General features: G+C 42.8%; 1 protein-coding gene across 12 annotated transcripts in view; it reads right to left on the bottom strand.

Annotated features, from left to right (window-relative positions):
• ptprub (protein tyrosine phosphatase receptor type Ub) overlaps positions 1 to 24,610 on the bottom strand; it is a 350,658-nt gene that overhangs the window by 143,253 nt on the left and 182,795 nt on the right. For all 12 annotated transcript variants that reach the window (XM_031793010.1, XM_031793031.1, XM_031792998.1 and 9 more), the window contains exons 4-6: positions 18,266 to 18,347; positions 12,816 to 12,931; positions 6,027 to 6,201 (exon numbers count right to left, since the gene is read on the bottom strand). In XM_031793010.1, the coding sequence (XP_031648870.1) occupies positions 6,027 to 6,201; positions 12,816 to 12,931; positions 18,266 to 18,347 (373 nt within the window). The remainder of the gene's footprint in view (positions 1 to 6,026; positions 6,202 to 12,815; positions 12,932 to 18,265; positions 18,348 to 24,610) is intronic.

Here is a 24,610-nt window from a genome sequence, read left to right as displayed (position 1 = left end):
AGTTGATCAAGCTAATTAAAAGGCTGATTACCCTCTCGTTAGCGGGGGCAGTGGGGGAGGACTGTTTATAAAAGCCTTGTTAAGGGGCACGCACTGCAGTCCCTGTGAAATACAACACAGAGTATGAGTTATGGCCCTGTTGCAGAACGGCTATGCATCAGTTCTCAGGAGTCAGGACAGAACACGCCATGCCAAAAATAACCCACATATTCTGAATTTAAAAAAGCTTCGGCAACAACCATGTCACTACTATAATGCTACTAACAATTCTAGAGCTGAGAATTCTTTGTACAGTTTTCTATGGAGCTGAGCACATTACTTGGAGATTGTATGGCCCTCTGTCTGTGAATTGATTGAGGCTGTTGCTTACTGGCAGACACCGTGTGAGCTCAGTGCTGGTCTGGCAAGGGGCTGTGCTCTTATCCACCAAATGGTCCGTATCACTAAATCCATGCTGCCACATCTATCAATTGATTAGATTGGTGCTACTTCACAACCGCCCCCCCCCCTCCCGTTACTTATTCTCTCTCCCCATCCTCTCCCTTTTCTTACTCTCTCTCTCCTCTTTCCCTCCCTCTACCACCTCTCCCTACTTTCAAGGCCTGTTTCAAGAAGTGATGATGCAAAGGATATAAAGCACTAGAGGAGACGAGTAGAATAGGACTTCTCCATGTCCTTATTTCCCTCTCCATCTCATTCCTCTGGTTTAGGGATTAGGGCCTGGCGTGGCATCAAACCCTCCTATTGAGCTGTGTCATCAAAGAGCTGTCAGAGCAGTGTCAGGCTCTAGGGTTAGAGTGAGTAATGGGACTGAGGTTGGGCCATCTGCAGAGAATGATATGAAGGGGCAGAGATATTGGATCAACATTGGTGTCCAATAGATCAGCTCTCCAACACTGCTCTACTGATCAGCCTGGAACAGTATTATTATTATTTACCTTTATGTCAACAGGGAAGTCATATTGAGACTAAAGTCACTTTGACAAATGAGCCCTGCACAATACAAAAACAAGCACATATAATGCATCAGGCAAACATAAATATAGACAATATACACATGGCTGCAGGTAGCCTAGTGGATAGTGTTGGGCCAGCAACCGGAAGGTTGCTGGATTGAATCCCCGAGCTGACAAGGTAAAATTCTGTCGTTCTGCCCCATAGCAAGGTAGCTAAAGACGGCTGCTAGAATCTTAACTAGAACCAAAAAATTTGATCATATTACTCCAGTGCTAGCCTCTCTACACTGGCTTCCTGTTAAGGCAAGGGCTAATTTCAAGGTTTTACTGCTAACCTACAAAGCATTACATGGGCTTGCTCCTACCTATCTTTCCGATTTGGTCCTGCGTACATACCTACACGTACGCTGCGGTCACAAGACGCAGGCCTCCTAATTGGCCCTAGAATTTCTAAGCAAACAGCTTGAGGCAGGGCTTTCTCCTACAGAGCTCCATTTTTATGGTATTGTCTGCCTACCCATGTGAGAGACGCAGACTCGGTCTCAACCTTTAAGTCTTTATGAAGACTCATCTCTTCAGTAGGTCCTATGGTTGAGTGTAGTCTGGCCCAGGAGTGTGAAGGTGAACGGAAAGGCACTGGAGCAACGAACCGTCCTTGCTGTCTCTGCCTGGCCGGTTCCCCTCTATCCACTGGGATTCTCTGCCTCTAACCCTGTGACAGGGGCCGAGTCACTGGCGTACTGTTGCTCTTCCATGCCGTCCCTAGGAGGGGTGCATCACTTGAGTGGGTTGAGTCACTGACATGATTTCCCTGTCTGGGTTGGCGCCCCCCTTGGGTTGTGCCGTGGGAGAGATCTTTGCGGGCTGAAGATATCCCTCTAGTGGTGTGGGGACTGTGCTTTGGCAAAGTGGGTGGGGTTATATCCTGCCATTTTGGCAAAGTGGGTGGGGTATTGTCGGATGGAGCCACAGTGTCTTCCGACCCCTCCTGTCTCAGCCTCCAGTATTTATGCTGCAGAAGTTTATGTGTCGGGGGGCTAGAGTCAGTCTGTTATATCTGGAGTATTTCTCCTGTCTTATCCGGTGTCCTGTGTGAATTTAAGTATGCTCTCTCTAATTCTCCCTCTTTCTTTCTTTCTTTCTCTCTCGGAGGACCTGAGCCCTAGGACCATGCCTCAGGACTACCTAGCCTGATGACTCCTCGGTGTCCCCAGTCCGCCCGCCTGCTGCTCCAGTTTCAACTGTTCTGCCTGCGGCTATGGAACCCTGACCTATTCACCGGATGTGCTACCTGTCCCAGACCTGCTGTTTTCAATTCTCTAGAGACAGCAGGAGCGGTAGAGATACTCTGAACGATCGGCTATGAAAAGTCAACTGACATTTACTCCTGAGGTGCTGACCTGTCGCGCCCTCGACAACCACTGTGACTATTATTATTTTCAGTCTTGAATCATTTTACACACACAGTCGGTGCCTGTATTTAGTTGTCATGCTAGTGAGGGCCAAGAATCCACTCTCACATAGGTGCTTGCAAAGGGCATCAGTGTCTTAACAGCGCGATTTGCCAAGGCAGGATACTCTGTGAGCAGCCCAATCCAGAAATCTGGCAGTGGCTTCTGATTAAATTCAATCTTAACAGTACCGACAGTTGCAATTTCAATGAGGCTCTCTTGTTCAGATATCGGTAAGTGGACTGGAGGCAGGGCATGAAAGGGATAATGAATCCAGTTGTTTGTGTCATCCGTTTCGGTAAAGTATCTGCGTATTAGCGCACCCAACTCACTCGCTATATCATATTTGCCATTGTCCGTAAGCTTGAGTTCATTTGCATACAAACAAATCATACAATGATGGAAATACCTGTGTGTTGTCCTTGTTAATACAGAGACAGAGAAGAGAACCAACTTCTTAATCATAGCCTCAATTACAGTGGGGCAAAAAAGTATTTAGTCAGCCACCAATTGTGCAAGTTCTCCCACTTAAAAAGATGAGAGGGGCCTGTCATTTTAACCATAGGTACACTTCAACTATGACAGACAAAATGAGAAAAAAAATCCAGAAAGTCACATTGTAATTTATTTGCCAATTACGGTGGAAAATAAGTATTTGGTCAATAACAAAAGTTTATCTCAATACTTTGTTATATACCCTTTGTTGGCAATGACAGATGTCAAACGTTTTCTGTAAGTCTTCAGAAGGTTTTCACACACTGTTGCTGGTATTTTGGCTCATTCCTCCATGCAGATCTCCTCTAGAGCAGTGATGTTTTAGGGATGTTGCTGGGCAACACGGACTTTCAACTCCCTCCAAAGATTTGCTATGGGGTTGAGATCTGGAGACTGGCTAGGCCACTCCAGGACCTTCAAATGCTTCTTACGAAGCCACTCCTTCGTTGCCCGGGCGGTGTGTTTTGGATCATTGTCATGCTGAAAGACCCAGCCACGTTTCATCTTCAATGCCCTTGCTGATGGAAGGAGGTTTTCACTCAAAATCTCACAATACATGGCCCCATTCATTCTTTCCTTTACATGGATCAGTCGTCCTGGTCCCTTTGCAGAAAAAGAGCCCCAAAGCATGATGTTTCAACCCCCATGCTTCACAGTAGGTATGGTGTTCTTTGGATGCAACTCAGCATTCTTTGTCCTCCAAACACGACAAGTTGAAGTTGAGTTTTTACCAAAAAGTTATATTTTGGTTTCATCTGACCATATGACATTCTCCCAATCTTATTCTGGATCATCCAAATGCTCTCTAGAAAACTTCAGACGGGCCTGGACATGTACTGGCTTAAGCAAGGGGACACGTCTGGCACTGCAGGATTTGAGTCCCTGGCGGCGTAGTGTGTTACTGATGGTAGGCTTTGTTACTTTGGTCCCAGCTCTCTGCAGGCCATTCACTAGGTCCCCCCGTGTGGTTCTGGGACTTTTGCTCACCGTTCTTGTGATCATTTTGACCCCACGGGGTGAGATCTTGCGTGGAGCCCCAGATCGCGGGAGATTATCAGTGGTCTTGCATGTCTTCCATTTCCTAATAATTGCTCCCACAGTTGATTTCTTCAAACCAAGCTGCTTACCTATTGCAGATTCAGTCTTCCCAGCCTGGTGCAGGTCTACAATTTTGTTCCTGGTTGCCTTTGACAGCTCTTTGGACTTGGCCATAGTGGAGTTTGGAGTGTGACTGTTTGAGGTTGTGGACAGGTGTCTTTTATACTGATAACAAGTTCAAACAGGTGCCATTAATACAGGTAACGAGTGGAGGACAGAGGAGCCTCTTAAAGAAGAAGTTACAGGTCTGTGAGAGCCAGAAATCTTGCTTGTTTGTAGGTGACCAAATACCTTTTTTCCACCATAATTTGCAAATAAATTCATAAAAAATCCTACAATGTGATTTTCGGGATTTTTTTTCTCATTTCGTCTGTCATAGTTGAAGTGTACCTATGATGAAAATTACAGGCCTCTCTCATCTTTTTAAGTGGGAGAACCTGCACAATTGGTGGCTGACTAAATACTTTTTTGCCCCACTGTATGTCCTGCACATTGAATATAGTTGTGGAGAGTCCCTGTAATCCTAGATTCAGATAATTCAGGTGAGAAAAACCATCACCCAGATAGGCCAGTCGTGTGAGAAACTCCTCATCATGCAAGTGGACAGATAAGTGAAAATTATGGTCAATAAAGAAAGCTTTAAGCTCGTCTCTTCAAAAAAATGTGTCAATACTTTGCCCCTTGATAAAAGCGATACATGATTGCTGTCCATGTCATTGTATAGTGCAGAAAAAAACAGGTTCAAAATCATATCAAATTGTATTTGTCACCAACCAGCTGTATGTTGATATTGTCGTTGTTCAGCCACGACTCGGTGAAATATAAGATATTACAATTTTTTATGTCCCGTTGGTAGGATATACATGCTTTCAGTTTGTCCCATTTATTTTCAAGCGATTGAATGTGTGCTAGCAGAACGGAAGGCAAGGGCAGATTAGCCACTTGTCGCCTGATCCTCACAAGGCAGACTTATCTCTTTCCACGAATCGTATGTTCCCTTACTAGTGAATCACAGGGATCTGGGCCTGGTCGGGTGTCCGTAGTATACACCTCCCGTCTGACTCATTGAAGAAGAACTCCTCGTCCGAGTTCAAATGTCCAGCAGCTCTTTTTGGTCATAAGAGACGGTAGCAGCAACATTATGTACAAAACAAGTTATGATGGTCCAACGTCCCGGTCTGTTTGATGCTTTCCCGGGTAAGGGGGCAGTAGCTCTTCGGCTGCATCAGATTCACAACTGTCAGTGTCCATGCTAGCTGGGGAAACAATAAATGTAGAATTACTGATGCTAGCACTGGATGTGCTCATGGAAGCAGAACAACTTGTGTCGTCGACAGGTGCAGGTGTAGTACTGCTGGTATGTGTCTATGGATGCAGGCCTTACTTTTTTTTAACCATTTATCAATTTTCGAGCAAACGGAATGAGCAGCAGCTACATTTGCCTACATACGGACTGTTAATGGAATTCCCACGAGAGAGTAACGGTTAATGTGATTGGATGTTACTTATTTGACTAGGCTACCTGTATTTGTTATTTTGCTAGACACTAGATGGTTTCATTTTATTTTTGGTAGTGAAACGAGGCTACTCAGGTGAGAAAAAATATCATCAAAATGTATAGCCCGTTGGAAAATATAAATGGACTGTTTTAAAATGTAAAAAAATAAAATAAATAGATATTTTTAAAAAAACATGTTAAATGAATTTTCTATGTGAATCACATTTTTATTTGGCGTACCCCCGACCACATTCCACATATCCCAGTTTGGGAATACCTGGTCTATATGATATCAATCAAGCACTTCAATGTGTTGATTTAATTATGCCACAGCTGACAAGTGTGTGGGATGTGTAAATTTATGACAGATTACGTAAATGTTCATTTTCAACATTTACTGCTTTTGCTAACACAAAGTAACATAACTAAATCAGTTTTATTCAGTTCACCTTTGGTTCATAGACCTAGAGTACAGGATCTTGAGAGATCCTAGCCTAGATCCCACTGACTGACGGCGAGCAAATTTACCTTTGACGATGAGCTCAGCGAAGTTGGAGACCCCAGAGCCCCTGGAGGACTGGGTGACACATCGGTACAGGTCCTGGTCGTTGCGCTGCACACTGTCCACCTGGAATGATGCCACAAAGCGCCGGTGACTCAGGTGCTTGACCAAGGCTGTAGCTATCACGTCCCCACTGTGCCTCTGGAGAGAGGGGACAGAAAAAACAGGATGGGTCAGATATAAACAAGCACACTCACAAACACATTCTTGCACACAGACACACAGCTGCAAATGTAACAGTATTACTTCCATTTACCGCCTTGCCCCAACCTGGCCTTGAATCATATCAACAACTGCCTCCCATGAAGCATCGTTACCTATCGCGCCACAAAAGCCACAGCCTTTGCAGAGCAAAGGAAACAACTACTTCAAGGTCTCAGAGCGAGTGATGTCACCAATTGAAACACTACTAGCACGCACCGCTAACTAACTAGCCATTTTAGACCGGTTACACTCACCCCCCTCTTTGACAACTTCTCCACAGCAACCCCAGCAGCTGGGCAGAGCCCAACTGAGTGATCCAATGTAAGAGTATTGCTTCCGTCCCTCTCCTTGCCCAACCTGGGCTTTTACCAGGGACCCTCTGAACACATTAACAACTGCCTCCCACGAACCATCGTTTCCTATTGCTCCACAAAAGTCTGTGGCCTTTGCAGTGTAAGGGTAGTGCTGTAGCAGTCATGACATTTAGTCAGCCGGTTATTTTCATGTAAATAACTGCATCTCAAGGCCTCTACGCATACAAGCAGCATACAAGCCACTGATGTGCGCCTTTGGAACGTCTACATTTTAAAAAGTATAATAAATCCATTAAATATACACTATCACAATAAATCCATCATTTATTTTTTGGCAGCTCTAAAGACAACCTTATGATATGAAGAAAATATATATTTGTGCACCATGCCATAGGCAGTAGGCTAGTTCATTTAGGAGACAAGATAGTCCTGTTTCATTATTTTATATAACATGATTTTCTAGTAAGAAGGATATAATTCCCATTTCGGAGCGAGTAAGTGGGAAGTGGCTATAGTGGCGAGTAAGTAGGAAGTGGCTATATTGAGAGTAAAAGTAACCATTTGAACCAGGTTCTATACGCTAGACTTATTTGGCAACTTTAGTTGTGAATGATACAAACCTTAGAATGTCTTAGAAATCAAAACATACAGGATATGACTGCATGATGCTACTATAGGCTATTGTGATTTGTTCCTTGCCTCGAGCTACTCAAACGTGTGCACGCTGTCCTCTCATCAAGTGATCACCCATCAGACTATTCTAACACTTTGCCAGTTGGTCAGCGCATGCTCGGAGTACACATCCTGCTAATCCGTCTGGCCCAGCGGCCTTGTAAATGTTGACCCGTTTAATGGTCTTACTCACATCGGCTGTGGTCTTACTCACATCGGCTAAAATGTGTTTCTATTGAAAATGGCTCATTATCAAACAGGTGGGAACAGGGCCAGGAGTAAAAATACATGTCATCCGTATGCACTCAAATAGAGAATGGAGGCGTGTTGCCACAGTTCGTTTTTCAATCATGCCAGGTACAGTGCCTTGCGAAAGTATTCGGCCCCCTTGAACTTTGCGACCTTTTGCCACATTTCAGGCTTCAAACATAAAGATATAAAACTGTATTTTTTTGTGAAGAATCAACAACAAGTGGGACACAATCATGAAGTGGAACGACATTTATTGGATATTTCAAACTTTTTTAACAATTCAAAAACTGAAAAATTGGGCATGCAAAATTATTCAGCCCCTTTACTTTCAGTGCAGCAAACTCTCTCCAGAAGTTCAGTGAGGATCTCTGAATGATCCAATGTTGACCTAAATGACTAATGATGATAAATACAATCCACCTGTGTGTAATCAAGTCTCCGTATAAATGCACCTGCACTGTGATAGTCTCAGAGATCCGTTAAAAGCGCAGAGAGCATCATGAAGAACAAGGAACACACCAGGCAGGTCCGAGATACTGTTGTGAAGAAGTTTAAAGCCGGATTTGGATACAAAAAGATTTCCCAAGCTTTAAACATCCCAAGGAGCACTGTGCAAGCGATAATATTGAAATGGAAGGAGTATCAGACCACTGCAAATCTACCAAGACCTGGCCGTCCCTCTAAACTTTCAGCTCATACAAGGAGAAGACTGATCAGAGATGCAGCCAAGAGGCCCATGATCACTCTGGATGAACCGCAGAGATCTACAGCTGAGGTGGGAGACTCTGTCCATAGGACAACAATCAGTCGTATATTGCACAAATCTGGCCTTTATGGAAGAGTGGCAAGAAGAAAGCTATTTCTTAAAGATATCCATAAAAAGTGTTGTTTAAAGTTTGCCACAAGCCACCTGGGAGACACACCAAACATGTGGACGAAGGTGCTCTGGTCAGATGAAACCAAAATTGAACTTTTTGGCAACAATGCAAAACGTTATGTTTGGCGTAAAAGCAACACAGCTCATCACCCTGAACACACCATCTCCATGATTGTGTCCCACTTGTTGTTGATTCTTCACAAAAAAATACAGTTTTATATCTTTATGTTTGAAGCCTGAAATGTGGCAAAAGGTCGCAAAGTTCAAGGGGGCCGAATACTTTCGCAAGGCACTGTAGTTACTACTCTGGTTTTATAGTAGAGCACGTGCTTAATATGAGCAGCTGAGGAATAAATACAGTAGCATCTGGGATCCTCCTCTTTTTAAGGGCAACCAATCAAAACTTTCAAACAGGATTGAATATAGCAATGTTTGGGTTTATACACTGAACAAAACTATAAACGCAACATGTAAAGTGTTGGTCCCGTGTTTCATGAGCTGAAATAAAAAATCCCTGAAATGTTCCTAATACACAAAAAGCTTATTTTCTCAAATGTTTTGCACAAATGTGTTCACATCCCTGTTAGTGTGCACTTATCCTTTGCCAAGATAATCCATCCACCTGACAGGTATGGCATATCAAGAAGCTGATTAAACAGCACGATCATTACACAGGTGAACGTTGGGTTGGGGACAATAAAAGGAACTCTAAAATGTGCAGTTTTGTCACACAACACAATGCCAGAGATGTCTCAAGTTTTGAGGAATTTGCATGCTGTCTGCAGGAATGTCCACCAGAGCTGTTGCCAGAGAATTGAACGTTCATTTCTCTACCATAAGCCGCCTCCATTATCGTTTTAGAATTTGGCAGTACGTCCAACTAGCCTCACAACCGTAGACCATGTGTAACCATGCCAGCCCAGGACATCCACATCCGGCTTCTTCACCTGTGGGATCGTCGGAGACCAGCCACCTGGTCAGTTGATGAATCTTGGGGTTTGCACAACCAAAGAAGTTCTGCACAAATTGTCAGAAACCGTCTCAGGGAAGCTCATCTGGGTGCTCATTGTCCTCAGGATCTTGACCTGACTGCAGTTCGGCGTCGTAATTGACTTCAGTGGGCAAATGCTCACCCTTGATGGCAACTGGCACTCGGAAAAGTGTGCTTTTCATGGTTTCAAATGTACTGGGCAGATAGCAGAGCATACCCATGTTTGCTGATGTCAACATTGTGAACAGAGTGCCCCATGGTGGCGTTGGGGTTAAGCTATGGACAACAAACATAAGCCATGGACAACGAACACAATTGTATCTTATCTATGGCAATTTGAATACACAGAGATACCGTGATGAGAACCTTAGGCCCATTGTCGTGCCATTCATCCGCCGCCATCACCTCATGTTTCAGCATGATAATACACGGCCCCATGTCGCAAGGATCTGTACGCAATTCCTGGAAACTGAAAATGTCCCAGTTCTTCCATGGCCTGCATACTCACCAGACATGTCACCCATTGAGCATGTATGGGTATGCTCTGGATCGATGTGTACAACAGCGTGTTCTAGTTCCCACCAATATCCAGCAACTTCGCACAGCCATTGAAGAGGAGTGGGACAACATTCCACAGTTCACAATCAACAGCCTGATAAACTCTATGCAACTCTATAAGGAGATGTGTTGCGCTGCATGAGGCAAATGGTGGTCACACCAGATACTGACTCGTTTTCTGATCCACATCCCTACCTTTTTTATAATGTATATGTGACCAACAGATGCATATCTGTATTCCCAGTGATGTGAAATCCATAGATTAGGGCCTAGTGAATTTTTCAATTGACAGATGTCCTTAAATGAACTGTAGCTCAGTAAAATCTTTGAAATTGTTGCATGTTGAGATTGTATTTTTGTTCAGTATAATAACACTTATTTCACTCCCCGCACCGTTTGAGGAGCACACAGCCTTGCTGCGCAACAGGTGATATTCCACCGAAACTCAATATGCCATGCGCTCTCCAACACACTGTTTTCACAACAAAACATATTTATTACATTCTTGACAGCCCCTCTCTTTGTGCTTTCTAGAAAGGAGAGAGAGGAGATGGAAATACACAGTGGTGAGATATTCTGTAGCTAAAGGTAATGGATCAGCCTATTAATTAACATATATATATAAAAATAAATCACCTAATATTTTTCACGTCTCTCGTCCAAAGGCATGGACCAAAGCGCAGCGTGGTAAGTGTTCATGATTTTTATTTATCAAAACACTGGAACAAAAATAACAAAGTGAAAGATGACCAGTTCTGTAAAGCAAATGAACTATACAGAAAACAACTACCCACAAAACACAGGTGGGGAAAAGGCTACCTAAGTATGATTCCCAATCAGAGACAACGATAGACGATGAATAGCATGGGGTAGGCGTTCATGTTTTGGTACAGAGCAAATGGAAACGAAAGAGAGAAAATGACTCTGACACCAGTGCTCTTCAAAGCCAGAATATACCACGGAGAAGGAGTGGGCGTGACAAAGGTAGAGAGAGAGAGCGCAGGAGAAAAAATAACAAAAACAAAAGAGAGTACTGGTGCTGGGAAAGAAAGCTGCAGTAGAGATATTGTTGAATGAAAGGAGGTATCCCACTAAACCCTTCAAGGCATTTCTCACATTGTTCTATTCCATTATCACCACAAGCATCCTTCAAGCCTATAGTCTCAACAACAGGCCACCTTGAGCCTAACATTAGTCTAACGTGTAGGCCAACGTATTTTTCAGTGTGTGAAATAGCAGGCTTGCCTATCAACACATTCTTCTCTCTCTTTCTTTTTCATTGAAAAACAACTGGTGAGTAAACAGAATCAGTCTCAGAGAAGACATTGGCCCGGGGTCCTCTGGGAAGCAAGTGGGATGAGCTAGGCCCCTTCTCTGTTTGCTTGGATGACTGGATGTGTGTAAGTCTTTGTGCTGTCCAAAGCCACAGTGGACTTGTCTGTATGTTTGTAAACTCTTGAAAGCCACAGACCACACAAGCCCCAACTGTCACAAGTAAACACCCAAACTCTGATTAGGGTCAAGCAATGGCAACCAGTCTGGTCTGGTGGTCATACTAAAAACAAACCAAACCCTCAATCATAGACTTCAGTGTCTACTGCCCTTGGCTTACTTCTTTTATCTATTTAGATTTTTCTCCCTCCACAAAAGGATATTAGGAAAATCAGGTTAATCAAATAAGCCTGAGACGGACTATGTAAACTATCAGGCTGGAGCGAATTACTGAGAAAATTACCAAATTATCTGTTTAGTCTGGCAGGAGTTGGCATGGTGAGACTGGGTCGCAGCTGGTACACACAGCAGATGCAACAATCAAATGAAAACAACAAAACAACAGGGAGGGGAAGCAACCTCACCTAAAATGGCAGCCGTGACACCCAGTCATGTATCTCCTCATGCTGTTTGGGGAAGGCAGGCATCGAAGAGCCTTGAGGACTTTTGTTATTGCGAATGTTAGTGCCGTTATGACAGCTCCATACTGGAGGCATCTGTCCTTGTCCTTGTGATGTGACATAATGGTTTGTTTGATATCATTCTCACTCGGATGTTAAAGGTTTTATAACGTTGAAGGAAGGACAGGGACGCCTCCACTACTTTGAGGTCTCAAAGTTGAAGACGATGTTGTGCCTTGCGCCTCAAGGCTTGCAATGGTGTAATTAACACATACTGTGGTGGTAAGAGTCATGGATGTGTGGCTGCCTGGTAATTGCTGTGAGAGACAGAGCCTGGAAACAAAAGACTATCACAATGCTCTTTGAAACCTTCCATCAGGCCATCATACGTAATGTTTTTAAAACCAATGAATGTTATTCACTCAGACATGCACTGCAGCAGCCTTCCTGACCTTCAGAGGGATGGAATTTGCATGAATAAAGCATACAAGTGGGAAAAGGGGATATTAAAAACAGAGCCCTCTATTTGAATAAAGGAAGAAGGCTGTGAAGAAAGTAGAGCACTGTGAAATCATGAGCAAACTGGATTTTGAAAGGTGCTGGGCTGGAGAGTCTTCAAGGCTGGTGCGTAGCATTAAAACTCCCCCCAATGCTCTGCTGAATTTGAATACAAACACAAGCATGTTTATAATTCAAAGACACTGACCCATCGTTTCAAGTTTCCCTCTTTAATGGCATGACTACAAATACACTTAAAGTAGAACTCAAAAGTGCTGGTATTCCCAAAGAGACCTGCATTCAAATAGTATTTGGTTTCTTTGAAATACTTCAGCTGCGCTTGATTGAGCTTGTCTGGCTCAATGGAACCAATTCAATCGCTGAAAATGAACCCAAAAGTGCAAACCCACCTGCCACTCCAGACAGACTCAATCAAACTCTCAAAAGTATTTGAAAGAAAATAAATACTATGGGTGTGCCCCTAAATCCCCACTGACCTCCAGTAGGAACTTCTCAGCTTCCGATGCCCGGCCCGATGCCACACACTGGAAGGTGGCATTCTGCCCAGCATTGACTTCCTCATCTCCCAGCCGGGAGAAGTGGGGCGCCTTATCTGTTGGAACAGAGTGAGAGAGCAGAAATCAAATGACTGCTGTGCCGTGACAGACAGCCAATCCCAATGTTGGCCAGCCAGACCAACAAAATAAATGCTTTTATTTAAAATACATTTTACGAAGTTATGTGTGGCAAAATACCCCTTTCCTTCAATTTCAGGGTTATGCAACTATACTAGGGCTCCCGAGTGGCGCAGCGGTCTAAGGCACTGCATCTCAGTGCTAGAGGCGTCACTACAGACCCTGGTTCTATCCCGGACTGTATCACAACTGGCAGTGATCAGGAGTCCCATAGGGTGGGGCAAAATTTCCCCAGCTTCGTCCGGGTTAGGGGAGCGTTTGGCCGGGGTTGGCTGTCATTGTAAAATAAAAATATGTTCTTAACTGACTTGCATAGTTAAATACAAAATGAAATACTACATTTCATGATTTCTAAAGAGCTGCAGTAAATTATCATAATTCGGACTTTGTTCCAGCTTCATTGCCAGTGTGTGAAAGTATGAAAATGTCACCGTCGGCAGCTTTTCACATTATACGACAAAGTAATTCAAACTTTCATGTTAAATTAGATAAAAATCAGAGACTAATTGTCTCCCATTAAGGACCTCACAGCTGGTTGGAGAAGGAGTCATTGACATACTGACATATTGCTTGTTCTCTCCCTTTATTGTCCTACAATAAACCCACAAAGAGAAGTCATCCAATACACAACTTAGAAATGAATTGCTGGCGGCTACTATTCTCGACAACCTTTCACTGTGGCGATAGGTCATAACACAGGCATCAACGGAAGTTAAGTGAACATCCTTTAACCAGATCCCCAGACAATTCTGAAATCAGGCTCAAGAACATTGTTGCTGATGAAAGAGCAGCACTCTTCTAATAAGAACCCAGCTTGATGCATCGAGCTCCGCAGTGAGTGTGGGTTCCTCAGCAGCAATCCCACCCAGCTACACTGTGATTAACACTGGAGCTCTCCTGCTCCTCCACAGCTCTATGAGACAGACTTCCCGCAGAGCCTAACCACTGGGTTAAGAGCCTCCAGCACAGGCTCTCACAAAACGGAGGACAACCCAACCTAGACAGGATACGTTACTTTAGTGGTGGAGTAGTAGTGAAATCAAAAAGAGGGAGGCGAATGTTTCAATTCCTGCTCATCCATGTTCAGTGTTTCATTACATTGTTGCTTTCAGGGAGAGAGAGAGAGAGAATTTGTTGATCTACTTTGTGTAAATAGGCAGGGAGGAGAGGCGGGGATGCCTCTTGCGTTTGTAGTCCACAGGTGGTCATGTTTCCCATGGACGAGTCCCCCGTCTAAGGTTAATTCATAATTAATCGTAGCTATGAGCCAGCATAAACAAACACAAAAACGAATGTGATAACAAAAACTGGGCCTTCTGTTGACTAAAAAACTTGGTAGTATAAATGTGTCAGATCACATCCCGGGGACTCTTTACCATGATAAATATTTAATTTGACTGCAACACTGGTTTCAGAGTCAAAGACTAGGACTATGGAGACTACAACAGAAATGTCAAGCGTGCTTAGCAGTTTCAACCAGAATTTGCAAGAAGGAAGGAGCTTGGTGGCTTTTCTTCTTTTTTTTCTCTCTGCTTCTTGTCTCCTTTCCTTATGACAAATGGTGCAAGCTGGCCGTGTGCCACCATAGACAGTCTAAATTATTTAATGGTACCATCTGCTCTCCATGGGAAACGCGGGGAACCACTGGGTGGCTAGGCAGGGACACTGTCAGCATCTCTGATTGAAATCCCTTCCGGTCTCCATGGCACGTGGTGTCTATAAAACGATACAGTAGAAACTATACTGAACAAAAATTTTTACGTAACAACGTAAAGTGTTAGTAATATTTTTCATGAGCTAAAATAAAAGTTTCCAGAAATGTTCCATATGCGCAAAAAGCTTTTCTCAAAAATGTTTGTTTGTTTACATCCCTGTTGGTGAGCATTTCTCCCTTGCCAAGATAATCCACCCACCTGACAGGTGTGACATATCAAGAAGCCTGATTAAACAGCATGATCATTACACAGGTGAACCTTGTGCTCTGGACAATAAAAGGCACTCTAAAATGTGCAGTGCCGCAAGTTTTGAGGGAGCGTGCAATTGGCATGCTTACTGCAGGAATGTCCAACAGAGCTGGTGCTAGAGAATTGAATGTTAATTTCTCTACCATAAGCCGCCTCCAACATCGTTTTAGAGAATTACAATCAACCAGCCGCAGACCAAGTGTAACCTCGCCAGCCCAGAACCTCCACATCTGGCTTCTTCATCAGCAGGATGGTCTGATGAGTGTGGGGGGGAAAAACTAATTCAGATTGGCTTGGCCTATCTCCCCAGTGGGTGGACCTGGCTCCCAAGTGGGTGGGCATGTAACCTCCCAGGCCCACCCATGGCTGCGCCCCTGCCGCAGTCATGTGAAATTCATAGATTAGGGGCTAATGAATTTATTCAATTGACTTATTTCCTTCTATGAACTGTAACTTTGTTGCGTGTTGCGTTTAAAATTTTGTTCAGTATACAAAAATCCATGCAAAAAATTATCCTCCAATTACACTGTACCGAAACCCTCATGACAAGGAAAAGAAAAGCTCAGAGTATAATCCCACCTCAAGCACAAGTCACTTATATCTACAATTGAAGTTGGAAGTGTACATACACTTAGGTTGGAGTCATTCAAACTTGTTTTTCAACCACTCCACACATTTTTTGTTTGTGAGGCTTTGTGAGGATCTGGTCGACAAGTGGCTAATCTGCCTTTGCCATCGGTACTATTGGCCAACGTACAATGGCTGGATAATAAATTGGACACATGCACATACAGTTGAAGTCGGAAGTTTACATACACTTAGGTTGGAGTCATTCAAACTCAATTTCAACCACTCCACAAATGCCTTGTTAACAAACTATAGTTTTGGAAAGTCGGTTAAGACATCTACTTTGTGCATGACAGAAGTCATTTTCCAACAATTGTTTACAGACAGATTATTTCACTTATAATTAACTGTATCACAATTCCAGTGGGTCAGAAGTTTACATACACTAAGTTGACTGTGCTTCTAAACAACTTGGACAATTCTCGAAAATGATGTCGTGGCTTTAGAAGCTTCTGATAGGCTAATTGAGGTGTACCTTTGGATGTATTTCAAGGCCTACCTTCAAACTCAGTGCCTCTTTCTTGACATCATGGGAAAATCAAGAGAAATCAGCCAAGACCTCAGAAAAACAATTGCAGACCTCCACAAGTCTGGTTCATCCTTGGGAGCAATTTCCAAACACCTGAAGGTACCACGTTCATCTGTACAAACAATAGTACGCAAGTATAAACACCATGGGACAACGCAGCTGTCATATCGCTCAGGAAGGAGACGCGTTCTGTCTCCTAGAAGTGCAAATCAATCCCAGAACGACAGCAAAGGACCTTGTGAAGATGCTGGAGGAAACAGATATAAAGTATCTATATCCACAGTAAAATCAGTCCTATATCAACATAACCTGAAAGGCCGCTCAGCAAGGAAGAAGAAACTGCTCCAAAACCGCCATAAAAAAGCCAGACTATGGTTTGCAACTGCACATGTGGACAAAGATCGTACTTTATGGAAAAATGTCTTCTGGTCTGATGAAACAAAAATAGAACTGTTTGGTCATAATGACCATTGTTATGTTTGGAGAAAAAAGGGAGAGGCTTTTGCAAGCCGAATAACACCATCCCAACAGTGAAGGACAGGGGTGGCAGCATCATCTTGTGGGGCTTCTTTTCTGCAGGAGGGACTGGTGCACTTCACAAAATAGATGGCATCATGAGGAGGTAAAATATATTGAAGAAGCATCTCAAGACATCAGTCAGGAAGTTAAAGCTTGGTCGCAAATGGGTCTTCCAAATGAACATTGACCCCCAAGCACACTTCCAAAGTTGTTGAAAAATAGCTTAAGGACAACAGTCAAGGTATTGGAGTGGTCATCACAAAGCCCTGATCTCAAACCTATTGAAAATTTGTGGGCAAAACTGAAAAAGCGTGTGCGAGCAAGGAGGCCTACAAACCTTACTCAGTTACACAGGACGAATAGGCCAAAATTCACCCAACTTATTGTGGAAAGCTTGTGGAAGGCTACAAGAAACATTTGACCAAAGTTCAACAATTTAAAGGCAATGCTACCAAATACTAATTGAGTGTATGTAAACTTCTGACCCACTGGGAATGTGATGAAAGAAATAAAAGCTGAAATAAATAATTCTCTCTACTATTATTCTGACATTTCACATTCTTAAAATAAAGTGGTGATCCTAACTGACATAAGACAGGGAATTTTTACTCTGGTTAAATGTCAGGAATTGTGGAAAACTGAGTTTAAATGTATTTGGCTAAGGTGTATGTAAACTTCCAACTTCAACTGTAACTGGACTAAAGGTGTTAACCGAATTCCAAATGAGTGAGCTGTCAGATCACTTTTGATCAGCAGTATGTAGTGGGGGCAAACATGTCACAGGGATGGGGAAGCTTTGACCAGGGTTTAAGCTCAGGTAGTGTTAGCCACTGTCTTTACTGCTTTTCCCATGACTTTTCTACTCCTCTTGGATTGATAGCACACTAAGCCTGTGTTATCCCAGGTACACTGTGCACACACAGACAGCCTTAACCATTGTATAACAGCAGTGGGAAACCACCTAGTGACAAAACCACCACATGTCTTCTCCTAGAGGAACAGCTTTTGCAAAATACATATTTTGCCATTTCATTCTAGAAAATGTTTCTAAAAAATGTCAACTGCATGGCAACTAATGGATAGTATTTTATTTAACATTTGTTTTGACAGGTAGATATGCTGAGAGCAAGGTCTCTTCACAGATGAGAGCTACATAAAAATAAAAAATAAATACAAACATCACTGTATATAATACAGTATATAATACAGAGGAGAGAAGAGGTAAAGAGCTGTTTATAACTCTAAGTTCTGCATACTTAGAGGGTTAATTTACTTTGTGGGATAAATCAGAAAGAGATTTCTGAAAGAGATTTCTGAAAGAGATTTACCCACCCAGTCAGTTGGGTAAATTATGAGTGCTCTTGAGACTAAATCACAGGGGAGTGGCTGGAGCTGAAGAGTGTATAGGGAAAATGTCATTCACATCAAACATGGACCCCAATTGCAATCAACCAATGAAAAGGTCAAGCTTCCATTAGCGTTCTCCTCCTCTTTATCATATGGAACTAACTCTCTACATTTCACTCTCTATACAGTATCTGTCTCTACATGTTCTATTTTATACTGCTCCTTAATCCCCAACCACCTCCCTCTTCTATGGTGATGGTACTCACAACAGGGATAGGTCAGGAGCATGATGTCATCCATGGCGATGTAGCCTCGCCGCTCGCTGGAAACAGTTGCTTCGATCAGGACCTGGGAAGTAGAATAAAAACAAAAAAGTGAGATAGCTTGGAGTGATACATCTTGAAACAAATTTGATTGCTGTTATCCTTTATACAATTGAGGCATTTATATCAAATCAAACTGTCCTCCTTCTGAGGCAGAGATCTTAATTATTTTCACAAAGCTCTACACAATTCATTGCACAGTTACTGACCCACAAGATAGGTGAGGGAAAAAGAGAGGACCTAAATCTTTAAGAATGGATACAAATTTGACCCTAAATCAAATCAAAATCAAATGTATTTTTTATTTTTATTTGTATAGCCCTTCTTACAACAGCTGATATCTCAAACCCTAACAATTACAGAGGCATTTGTATAAACAGTAACCTGGTTTTGTGTAGTACTATACACTGAGTATTCAAAATATTAGGAACACCATCCTAAAATTGAAGTTGCACCCCCCCATGGACTCTAAAAGGTGTCGAAAGCATTCCACAGGGATTCTGGCCCATGTTGACTCCAATGCTTCCCACAGTTGTGTCAAGTTGGCTGGACCATTCTTGATACACACGGGAAACTGTTGAGTGTGAAAAACCCAGCAGCATTGCAGGTCTTGACACAAACCGGTGCGCCTGGAAACTTCTACCGTACCCCGTTCAAAGGCACTTAAATCTTTTGTCTTGCTTATTCACACTCTGAATGGCACACATACACAATCCATGTCTCAATTGTCTCAAGGCTTAAAAATCCTTCTTTAACCTGTCTTTCATAACAGGTGACATCAACAAGGGTTCACAGCTTTCACCTAGATTCACCTGTTCAATCTATGTCATGGAAAGAGCAGGTGTCCTTAACATGTAAGACTTCTAAACGTCCTTTATAAGCACAATGTCTTGAGTAAAATCCAAATTGGAATTATAACAAAACATTGCACGATTGATCATCTTTACACCCTGTTCACCCTGATAGATAAATATGTCCACCAAAATAAGACCAACATTTAGGTTTCCAAAAAGCATTTGATTTTATTTGGCATAAAGGACTGTTCTACAAAGTTATTAAAAGTGGTATAGGGGGTTAAACATGTGACATAATTAAATCAATACTGGCAATAACTGCGGCATGAAAATTGGCAAGAAAAGGACAGAATTCTTTAACCAGGGGCGGGGGCCTTTTCCATTGTTACAAATCTCAGCCTGGCACTTTTCAATATTTACATTTTCTAGAATATCTGACCACTATTCTAGAAAATCCCCAGCACCTGGACTCTAAAAGGTGATTCTTCACAGATGACCTGTGCCTGTTGTCACCCACAGCACATGACCTACAGCAGAGCCTGGACCTGCTAGAGCAGTACTGCCAGATCTGAACCCTAGCAGTAAACCCCAAAATAATGATTTTCTAGAGAAGATCCAGATCACAGGGAATTAGACCAAAGTTCTCAATTGGTACAAAATATATGAGGTACTGTACACACTACAATAACTTAGGTTTAAAAAATAAGCTCAACTGGACACATACAGTGAATGAGGCAGTAAATTAACTGAGAAAGCACGCAGGGCATTCTACGACATTAAAAAAACAAATTCAAATTGAAACACCTTTGAAAATTTGTCTCAAATTAATTGAATATGTCATTGAACCAACTGCACTTTATTGCAGCGAGGTGTGGGTTCCCAATTGCAAAACAAGATTTAACTCAACGTGAAGAAACACCCCATTGAAACCCTGAATGCAGAGTTCTGTAAGATTGCTCAGATGTCCAGAGGAAAACTGCAAACAATGCACGCAGGGGAGAATTAGGCCAATATCCACTAATAATAAAAATTACTTTTACCAAGCCCTGCTGAGCAAAGAAAAGAGTCACCTCATCTGGCTGATCCTGAGCTCACAGACCTGTTCTGCTAACACCACAGGACCAGAATATCCAATCAGAATACACAAAAATGATAACACAGTCAAAACAAAACTACATTACCTATTGGGAAACACAAACACAAAGCAAAATGCCAAGCTATCTGACCCTAAATTGACAGTACACCATGGAAAACTATTTGACCATGGTTACTGATCAAAACCTTAGAAAAGCCTTGACAATGTTCAGGCTCTGTGAGCACAGCCTTGCAATTGAAAAAGGGTAGACACAGCGAAACCTGGCATTTCACGACAAAAAGTTTAAAGAAATACAAAACAATGAAAGTGTCATTTCCCAAAATTCCAAAGACATCTTTGATGAGAATAGGATAACCATTGGGGGAGGAAGTAGAGAGCTGTGGGTTGGCAGTGCACAAAATTGCTGCCTGATTTTATTTTTTATTTGTTATTTATTTAACCTTTATTTAACTAGGCAAGTCAGTTAATGACAGCCTACTGGGTGTGCCTTGTTCAGGGGCAGAACAACAGATTTTTTACCTTGTCAGCTCTGGGATTCAATCCAGCAACCTTTCTGTTTCTGGCCCAAAGCTCTAACCACTAGGCTACCTGCCGCCCCAATTAAGATGATCTGTGTCTGAGAGCCCTGCACATGTCCTCTATGTCACTGTTATTGTCAAATGTATGGTTCTTTTTACACTTAATTATTGCTGTTTCTGATTGTCCTGTTGATAATCCTGATTAGTATTATTATTGTAATGATATTAATACTGTAAATGAATCACTTCATTTCCAATATGTACATTGTGTCCTCATGGCATTAAAGCAATTTGAATTGAAGAGAGAGAGAGGAAAAGAGGAATAGATGGATACATTCTATAGTTCTCTATAAGCCCCTGAGGTCTTGGGGAAATAATGGCATTATCGGGAGGCACAATGTGCTGCCGGACACAGGGCCCCATTCAGCATTCTAGACAGAGGCAGCTCTAAAGATATAACAGCAGATAATACAGCAAACAAAGGGTCATGTGGCTCTGGGGACAGGTGGCTTCCGTACCCAATCCTGTGGTAGAATAAGGTGGAGGTCTGTGGGCGCCAGTGACATCCAATCAATATCAAATCACCGCCCCCCAGTAAAATCAGACAGTTATTAGACACGGCAGCAAGGTTTGTTTTCCCAGCATCGAGGGCAGCCTGCCCACACATATGATCGAAGTGCAGCCCTGACGTATTGTTTGTCAAAATGCCCGAGCCACTCTACTGTAATGTGCAAGTACTTAAACAGGGAGTCAAATTGAGATAAAACTATTTTACAAGAGGGCCTACAAATAAAGATAGCTGGGAAATCGAAACATATCCCAGATCAGACAAGAAACAAATCAAATCAAATGTTATTTGTCACATGCGCCGAATGCAACAGGTGTAGACCGAACCGTGAAATGCTTACTCACAAGCCCTTAACCAACAATGCAGTTTTAAGAAATTAGACATTATATATATATACACACACACATATTCAGTTGAAGTCGGATGTTTAGATACACCTTAGCCAAATATATTTAAACTTTTTTCACAATTCCTGACATTTCCTAATAAAAATATCCCTGTTTTGGTCAGTTAGAATCACCACTTTATTTTAAGAATGTGAAATGTCCGAATAATAGTAGAGAGAATGATTTATTTCAGCTTTTATCAAATTCCCAGTGGGTCAGAAGTTTACATACACTCAATTAGTATTTGGAAGCATTGCCTTTAAATTATTGAACTTGGGTAAAACCTTTCGGGTAGCCTTCCACAAGCTTTCCACAATAAGTTGGGTGAATTTTGGTCCATTCCTCCTGACAGAATTTGTGTAACTGAGTCAGGTTTGTAGGCCTCCTTGCTCGCACAAGCTTTTTCAGTTCTGCCCACAAATGTTCTATGGGATTGAGGTCAGGGCTTTGTGATGGCCACTCCAATAATTAAGCCATTTTGCCACAACTTTGGAAGTATGCTTGAGGTCATTGTCCATTTGGAAGACCAATTTGCAACCTTAGATTTAACTTCCTGACTGATGTCTTGAGATGTTGCTTCAATATATCCACATAATTTTACTTCCTTATGATGCCGTCTATTTTGTGAAGTGTGCCAGTCCCTCCTGCAGCAAGCACCCCCACAACATGATGCTGCCACCCCCGTGCTTCACGGTTGGGATGGTGTTCTTCGGCTTGCAAGCCTCCCCCTTTTTCCTCCAAACATAACATAACGATGACCATTATGGCCAAACAGTTCTATTTTTGTTTCATCAGACCAGAGGACATCTGCTCCAAAAGTATGATCTTGGTCCAATGATGTGCGTGGTCCCATGATGTTTATACTTGCATACTATTGTTTGTACAAATGAACCTGGTACCTTCAGGCATTTTGAAATTGCTCCCAAGGATGAACCAGACTTGTGGAGGTCTACAATTGTTTTTCTCAGGTCTTGACAGATTTCTTTTGATTTTCCCATGATGTCAAGCAAAGAGGCACTGAGTATGAAGGTAGGCATTGAAATACAACCACGGGTACACCTCCAATTGACTCAAATGATGTCAATTAGCATATCAGAAGCTTCTAAAGCCATGACGTCATTTTCGGGAATTTTCCAAGCTGTTTAAAGGCACAGTCAGCTTAGTATATGTAAACTTCTGACCCACTGGAATTGTGATACAGTGAATAATGCGTGAAATAATCTGTCTGTAAACAATTATTGGAAAAATGTCTGAACCGACATGCCAAAGCTATAGTTTGTTAACAAGAAATTTGTGGAGTGGTTGAAAAACAAGTTTTAATGACTCCAACCTATGTGTATGTAAACTTCAGACGTCAACTGTATAAACACTGCTCAAAAAAATAAAGGGAACACTAAAATAATGAATGAATGAATGAATGAAATATTCTTATTAAATACTTTTTTCTTTACATAGTTGAATGTGTGACAACAAAAGCACACAAAAATTATCAATGGAAATCAAATTTATCAACCCATGGAGGTCTGGATTTGGAGTCACACTCAAAATTAAAAGTGGAAAACCACACTACAGGCTGATCCAACTTTGATGTAATCTCCTTAAAACAAGTCAAAATGAGGCTCAATAGTGTGCGTGGCCTCCACGTGCTTGTATGACCTCCCTACAATGCCGGATGCTCCTGATTAGGTGCCGGATGGTCTCCTGAGGGATCTCCTCCCAGACATGGACTAAAGCATCCGCCAACTCCTGGACAGTCTGTGGTGCAACGTGGAGACATGGAGGATGGAGCGAGACATGATGTCCCAGATGTGCTCAATTGGATTCAGGTCTGGGGAACGGGCGCGCCAGTCAATAGCATCAATGCTTTCCTCTTGCAGGAACTGCTGACACACTCCAGCCACATGAGGTCTAGCATTGTCTTGTATTAGGAGGAACCCAGGGCCAACCGCACCAGCATATGGTCTCACAAGGAGTCTGAGGATCTCATCTCGGTACCTAATGGCAGTCAGGCTACCTCTGGCGAGCACATGGAGGGCTGTGCAGCCCCCCCAAAGAAATGCCACCCCACACCATGACTGACCCACCGCCAAACCGGTCATGCTGGAGGATATTGCAGGCAGCAGAACGTTCTCCACGATGTCTCCAGACTGTCACGTCTGTCACATGTGCTCAGTGTGAACCTGCTTTCATCTGTGAAGAGCACATGGCGCCAGTGGAGAATTTGCCAATCTTGGTGTTCTCTGGCAAATGCCAAACGTCCTGCACGGTGTTGGGCTGTAAGCCCAACCCCCACCTATGGACGTCGGGCCCTCATACCACCCTCATGGAGTCTGTTTCTGACCGTTTGAGCAGACACATGCACATTTGTGGCCTGCTGGAGGTCATTTTGCAGGGCTCTGGCAGTGCTCCTCCTGCTCCTCCTTGCACAAAGGCGGCGGTAGCGGTCCTGCTGCTGGGTGGTTGCCCTCCTACGGCCTCCTCCATGTCTCCTGATGTACTGGCCTGTCTCCTGGTAGCGCCTCCATGCTCTGGACAATACGCTGACAAACACAGCAAACCTTCTTGCCACAGCTCGCATTGATGTGCCATCCTGGATGAGCTGCACTACCTGAGCCACTTGTGTGGGTTGTAGACTCCGTCTCATGCTACCACTAGAGTCAAAGCACCGCCAGCATTCAAAAGTGACCAAAACATCACCCAGGAAGCATCACCGAATAAGATGTCCAAGATGGCGTAGCAGTAAGTCGTCCTGTCGTGTCCCCTTGTATATATTGTTTCTTTTTCGTTGTTTACATATTTTTCTTCGCATATCTCTTTAAAAACATTTTGCTAAACCTAAGCTTCCAAATACTCTCCCTCACCCAATGTAGCTATTTTTCCTAAAGTATTTATATTTACTTCGGAACCCCTCAACTGAAGCTAGCCA

The sequence above is a fragment of the Oncorhynchus kisutch genome, linkage group LG2 (genome assembly GCF_002021735.2).
Source record: "Oncorhynchus kisutch isolate 150728-3 linkage group LG2, Okis_V2, whole genome shotgun sequence".
Classification (NCBI taxonomy): domain Eukaryota; kingdom Metazoa; phylum Chordata; class Actinopteri; order Salmoniformes; family Salmonidae; genus Oncorhynchus; species Oncorhynchus kisutch.
This window is presented reverse-complemented; position numbering and strand designations above follow the sequence as displayed.